At 40.1% G+C, this 7,147-nt stretch overlaps 1 protein-coding gene across 1 annotated transcript in view; it reads left to right on the forward strand.

The window, feature by feature from the left end:
• MOCOS (molybdenum cofactor sulfurase) overlaps nt 1–3,886 on the forward strand; it is a 209,268-nt gene extending 205,382 nt beyond the window's left edge. The window contains exon 15 of the mRNA XM_040083418.1: nt 181–3,886. Coding sequence (XP_039939352.1) covers nt 181–327 — 147 coding nt within the window. The 3' untranslated portion in view covers nt 328–3,886. The remainder of the gene's footprint in view (nt 1–180) is intronic.
• Nucleotides 3,887–7,147: the final 3,261 nt, after the last annotated feature.

The raw sequence follows: 7,147 nt of genomic DNA on the forward strand, positions 1-7,147 counted from the left end.
GTTTACCAGTCTATTATAATTAAAGAGTTAAGAATGTTTTTAATTACATGGACATGGTACATACCTCCTTATCCTTAAAGTAATAATTTTCCTCTAAGCATATCTGGGTTGTGAGATACTGTATAGATTTGTTTACTCTTACATGCATTGCATCTTAATAAATATTTTGCTTTTTTTCAGACAAACTTTGGCATATACCTGATGAACCAGCCCTTGCTCTCATCCTTTTCAGATGTTTTATCAGTTGGGTGTCAAGTACTTCCAGTGCTGAAGGAGAATACAGAAATTCAACCTCCAACATCCAGTGAAGAAAAATGTTCAGGATAGATTCTCTGGTGGAGATGAAATTTTTAAGCAACTACAGGGAAAAGTCAGTAGTCAGTTACTTAAAAAAAAAAAAAAAAAAAAAAAAAAAGAAGAAGAAGAAGAAAAAGCTTCCACTCATTTGCTTCTGGTAGTTTTCTGTTTGCTGTAAATGTTATCAGATGACAAAACTGTTGATAATTACAGCTCACCTGCATGTTTTTGCTTGTGATTAGGTTGCAGCCACCATAATGCTATTTTGCACAATTGCTTCAGGATGCAACAGGTTTGATCAAGTCTTACTGGTGGATGACTCCCAAAACAAGCCCAGCTTTGTTGTCAGAAAGCCACATCTCAATGAAGGAAAGTACACACAATAATACACTACTTCCTTCTACCTCTTTGTCAAAACCCCAATTAGGAGAAAAGATGCAAGACAAATTTTAGAAACAATGCGGGTGGGAGGAGAACAGTGGGAGAGTGGCATGAGAATAGCAGTGCATTCAGCTTTTCCAAAAGGAAACTGAAGGTGATGTGTAGACACTCTGAAAGCAATGGAAAAGAGGGAATACTGGGAAATCTGTCTCCCCCTTCAGAAGTAGTGTGTGAGAATGCCAACAAGGCACAAAGATAATGAGGATTCAGGATGCCATTTGCAAAACACATTCCCTGTGTAGGAATTCTATTCATTTGTTCTCAATTCTTTCTCTGCCACTTGTTACTTTTCCATCTGATTTATTTTATGTGATGTCTTCCCAGGGATTTTTTATGTAATGGTGTCTCTGCCTATGAAGGGGGAATTGGAGCTAAATGATCTTTAAGGCCCCTTCCAACCCAAGCTATTCCACAATTCTATGAGTTCCACACTCTTGTTTCCTTATATATTTTTATGGATGCTGGCACATTATTTCTAATTAGAGATTGTTCAAGTAATACAATAATTTTCTATACAAATATTGTTTATCCTCAGCAATCTCTAATGGCCACTTAAGGGAACTCTTGAAAGTTTGGATACTTCTCCATCGTGAGCAGGTCAAAGTATTCTTTTTTCTAAACCTTTGTTCATTTCATAATGCCCTTCCTAAATGGCTGTTGGAAGCTCCTAAACAAGACTCATGGTTTCTGATTTCTGAGAGCAAATGTCTGAAACCTAAGACTTACTCTGAAATATCAACTATTGAGAAAATTACAAAAAATAAATAAAGGAAGCTGCAGAGCAAAAAGGAAAACCCACACTGAAAGTATGTAAATCATGACTGAATACATTGCGGCCAGGTGTTTTCTGACCCTCAACATGTGCCCAGCTAGCTATGGGATGATTTCATACTTCCAGGAAGTCCTCCTGTAAGACAAAATTCTCCTAGATTGGCTGCCCTATTGCCATCTGGGAAGTGAAATTTTGACCCTGCTAAAAGCACCATCAAAACTCTCATCAAATATGATTTAGATCTTCCTTGGGGCAATTTTGGCTCCAGCTGTGCGAAAGTGCTTCTAGCTGAAGCAATCCTTGAGTTGTTTGAGCATATCCCCAGAGGGAGGCTGGCGGCTTCTTGAAAGAGTTGGTCAAACAGTCATTCTGAAAGGGGAGCAACTACCACAGAGCAGCATAGAATGGGAAAAAGGAAGCTCATCACCTAGAGCATGTCAGAATTCAAAAAAGCTCTTTTTTCTTTCTCTTTCCTTTTTTTTTTTTTTTATTTTTATTTTTTAATGTATAATGGTTTCTTTTTTCTTTTGTTCTTTTGAAGAACTGGTTTTACTCACTTCAGCTGGAACAGTCTCTCAGCAGAGCTTTGTAATGGAAATGAGAAGAAACATTATCTGGTTCTTACAATCTGCCATAAAATACATGGAGAGAGGTTTTTCATATGTATGTAAACTGAGAATCAGTTTTGAGAGTTGTACTTTCCACTTCAGAGCCCAAGGTCTTCTCCTTGATGCCTGCTTTGAAAAGCAGGGGGTTTATCTCTCTAATAGTCAATTATCTGAGGTTGTAATGAGCAGGCTTTTTTGGAACCTGGAAAAGCAGTTTCCTGGTATCTAAATCTCTTAACTTCTTCACTCTTTGCCTGTCTGTTATGCAGAGCATTGGTTTGTTGGGTAGAAAGCCAACATAGCTCTAGCAGATCTAATCTGAGGAGACCTGTTGCATACTGACCTTCCGTGATCTCTGGTGCTCTGCTCTGTCCTCTTCACCTTACCACTGTGTCATTTGTTTAAAATGGCACAGAAGTTAGAAAAGGAAATTGAAAGCGACCTCAAAAAGCTCTGTTTCACTTGTTATTGCATTCAGTACAAAATAAGTCACTTTGGTACACAGTGGCTTGACAAATTCTGTTTGTGAATGTCCATAATGCAATGCATGATAACTATGGATGAGAGGATTTGAACTTTAAAAATGTCATGCTTGGTCATTTTGACCTATTATTTACAGTCAATTACACATTCTCTCTGCTGTGACTTAGTAATATTAGATCAAGAATATTTTTGCCATTTTACAGGGGGAAAAGAAAGATTTTCTCTGATATATGAACATACTCATTAGTATAGTCTGTGCATTTCCCAGAAGGAACATCCTTGTGGCACAGTGGTAGGAAATGTCACAACACTTCAGATTGATGGAAGATACATAAGGAAACTTTCAGCTAAATAAAGGATAATATTTCCCTTCTAACTCCACTGTAAGTGGAGTGTTCCTGCCAGTACTGATATTTCTTTCCATCAATGAAGACAAATTCTTCTCAGTGCCAAAACTCTGTGGAAAACCTTGAAGTACAAAGAGTCACTTTTAAATGGCATGCACTTTGCAGTAAGTTTGCAGGAAGAAAATCCCTCCCATAATGTGAAAAAATAATTCAAAGGAAGTAGAAATTTAGCATCCTGCAACCACAAGGACTGCAGATACAAAAGGGGCATAAACACTTTGAAACACTATATAAAAAAAGTATATGTTCTATAAGGGTTTATTTCTTAACTTTCCAAGTATTAGAAAATAAGACCATTTCATATGAATGTGGGCTCTCTGATCTAAATACTCCAATTACTGCAAAATTAAATCTTTGGAATAATTGCACATATGTTTGCCTTACATGGATAATAAATGTACTTAATACAGTATTTCCAGAGTGCTATATGTAGAAAGTCCCCTATATATTTGAAAACCAAATCCTTATTTACTTGCAATGAATTATTCAGACACATTCCATTCTCTGTGAGACTTAGCTCTGTCTCAAATCTCAAGGTAAAAATGGTGATTGATGAAAACTCTAATAATAGCCAGGAGGCTGAAATCACAGTACAGAAATCAGCATTTTTAGAAGTTTCTGAGCTCTATGTTTTCTGATATGACTAAAATATTTCAGATTAGTTTATGATTTATATACTTTCAGTGTATAGTCTTTCAAAGTATGGTAAAAATTTTAGGTCATCTTTCTGTCAAAATTACACCCAAATCAAAATGGAGGACTGCATAAAAAATGTGATTATCCTTCATAAATTGTATAGATTATACTATGCAAGTCTTCTTTTATCTGGTTTCTAACTTCCTTGGAAATTAAACCAATAAAATGTCTATTGTGTTTGATGTGTCTGGTGGTGATGGTTGCATTCCTGACCTTTAAGCTCATGCGGTGCTCTGTTCTGCTTCTGCATTGCTGGGCACATGGATGAGTATGGAGGGATGTCTCATCGCTGCTGATTTTCACAGGTGAGGTGTTCCCTCCATCTATGTAGCCACATGCCAGTCAGCTGCACACTCAGGCCCTGCACTAAATGAACTCATAATCACTGGTTTCCTTTAAAATATGTACAGTCAATCCTGTTGACTCCATCTCTCTTATCCAGAAGTTGAAGCTCTCACCGAGGGTGAGATGATGAGAGGGAAATCTTGATGGTTTATTTCCCTCCCCTTTGCCTGGAGGGATCCAACACTGTTTTTCCTCACTGTCTGACCTGTCAGTCAGCAGGGGAAACTAAACAGGAGCTGGTGTGCGTAGGAATCTTGGGGAAGGTTTGTCCCTCCCTTCTCATAGGTTTACATGGAAATGATCTGTGACTCACAGGGTCAGCAAGAGACAGACATGAGCACAGTGAGGCAGTATCCACATGTGACTTCGAGCTACTTGTTCATGCATTTTTTGATTCACTGGGTGTGGGAGGGGAAGAAGAGCAGGACTCTGTAACCCAACAGGTAGGTCACTCCCACAGAGGTGAAATATCCCCATCTCTCCATTATACAGCTGTCATGAGGCAACTGCTTGGGGAAAACATAGGCATAGCCCCCAGAGAGGAGAGGAGATAGCAGAGTGCTCCTTTCCGCTGGGCATGTTGAGACAGTGAGTTTGCAGAGACAGCTTTGTCTCCTTCCTCTGGCCACCTATCACGGGTTAGCACAGTTTTGTTTATAGTTACAGAGAAATGTAAAATGCTTTTCCCTGCTGTGTCTGTTTCCGTTCCCGCACTGGGCAGGAGCTGACCTCCGGCTAGCTCTGGTCAGCACAGCCACAGATGCTCCCAGTCCGGGGGGCATGCAGGCTACTACCTGCTGGGTCGGCTTCTCAGCTGGACCAAGTAGTATCTTGACAGCAGCGGCAGTAAGAAAAGGCTGGCTCTCAGCTTAGCAGGTTAAAAGATGTTTATTCAGGCCCAGCTGCTGGAAGTCCGCAGCTGGTCCGACCTCAGTCCAGTGAGGCCAGAGAGAGCAGAGCTGAAGAGCTGAGGAGCTGAGAGACCGCCACCTTATAAGCGGGGGTGGGGTTCCAGGGGGGTTACAACAAGACAACAAATCAGGGGATTCAGGGGGTAACAAGGTGTGCCCACCCCCAAGCCTTGGACCACTAAAATCCAGAGTTAAAGGAATTCCCCCCGGGGGACCTATCACCTGAAGCCCTCTCCCTGAGATTTCGCAGTCCGGGAGGGCTCCTCAAAGTGATAGACAAGCTGCCCCAGAGAGGGGGGTTGGGGCAGAGGGGATGTTCCAAGTCAGGTGGGGAGTGGGAGGACTGACACAAAACACCTTATTATACAGACAACACAAAAGGGATACAGAATTGGGGATACAGTGAAATGAACCATAGCAAAAACTTCTTATAAAAACCTAATAAAACAGTTCTGCACCACCACACCCTGCCAGGACCTTAGAGTTGCTTTGGAGGGGGAGGACAGAGACCTATCAGAAAGCTATATAAGATAGCTTAGCAGGCAGCTTAAAAGGCAGCTAAATTTCTTCAGCCCTGCAGAGCCTGGGGCCTCTATGTGGCCCCTGCAGGCTTAGACGGATTTTACCCTTTCCTAGCAACATGGAGCTTGTAAAGCACAACCCCTCCCTGAGAGAGAGAAGAAAGACAACAGAGGGTACGTAGAATAGACACCACATGAAGTCAGTGGATTAGAAGTGGAAGAACTGATAATATTGGAATAGGATTGAAGAAGTGGACATTTTTAACCAGACTTCTCTAGGGTAAGCTGTGCAAAAATTAACTGCTCTTTGTGGCATCTTAGTGTTGTTGGGGAGAATGCTAATTCTAATCAAAATTAAGGACTGATGTAATTGAGATTTAATTGAGAACTTTAAAGCCCCTGCTCCTGGGTTAAAAGGAGGTCTCAGCCTTTGAGACAAAGATGATTTTAGACTAGAAAAAGTATTCGTAAATAGTACCCCAGATACACTGAGAAGTTTTGCTGATAGAACATCACAGTCTGCGAAAACTCCGGGCAGTTGCAGATGTGTGACATTGGGAGCACTGGACTATTTTGTCTTATAGCAAAGGTCTCCATGAAAACCCTAGCGTGACTCTTCTCCTAAAGTAATGAATGATTATGTTTAAATAGTGAAACTGACTGAAAAGCACAAGTTGTGGCTTTCTGTGTTGTTTAATAAGAAAGTTAATAGTTTGTAGGGGGAGGGAAGAGTGTTTTAAAGTTTCATTCTGTTTTAGTTTGTTTTCTTTTTCTCAACTTTTTTTTCATTCTTTTAGTGTGTGTTAATAAAACTATTTGTTCATTTTTAAGCTTAAGCCTGCTTTGCTTTTCTCCTAGTCTCTCCCCCACAGAAAAAGAGTGAGCACTAAGGCCACTACACTAAATGTAGCAACCAGAATTTTGCGAATGTGAAACCACTGGTGAAACACCACCAGTGTTTAAGTAAAAGGTGGAACTTCATCAAGAATAAAGAAGAACCTCCCAAGTGTGTTTTGGAATAGGCCATTAGGGGAAATAGGAGTTTGAGTCATCAAAAGATAAAATCAAAATGTAGCTATATTTCTGACTTCTTGGTAGGTGTGCCACTGGCAAGGCCGGGGTGAACGGGAAAATATGTGGGAGAGAAAGAAATGTGATGTTTTCTATAGTCAGAATTTAAGAAATAATGTTACCATTTGGGACAGCTCAATATGTAGAACTCTAGTTTCTTCAGAGAGTATTATAGCAAAGGTTCAATGAAAGGCAAGCTCTTTTAACCAGTGTTTCGGTACAATGAATATTATCGGTCATTTCAGACCAATGCCTCTCAGTAAACATCTTTACTAGTAAACAACTTGGAAAAAACACTAGGTGTCAGGAAAAAGATATCTACAAGGGTTGTTTGGGGTTCTTCCTTATGATTTCCTAGGCTCAAGTGAGAGAGTTATGTACTTGGCTTTTCCCACAGGCTTCAAGCTACTGCCTGGAGTCTAAAAATCTCTTTTCTGACCACTGTCAGTTCCCACAAAGAAAAAGTTGTGATGCACATGTTTTCATCACCCAGTTTGTGATTATTTTTTTTTTTTTTTTTTCCCCAGAAAATGAAGGACATAGGCATCCTCAGGCCCATAAATCACATTCTTAAAACCCAAAACAAGTCATTGAC

The sequence above is a fragment of the Hirundo rustica genome, chromosome 1 (assembly GCF_015227805.2).
Source record: "Hirundo rustica isolate bHirRus1 chromosome 1, bHirRus1.pri.v3, whole genome shotgun sequence".
NCBI classification, from domain to species: Eukaryota; Metazoa; Chordata; class Aves; order Passeriformes; family Hirundinidae; genus Hirundo; species Hirundo rustica.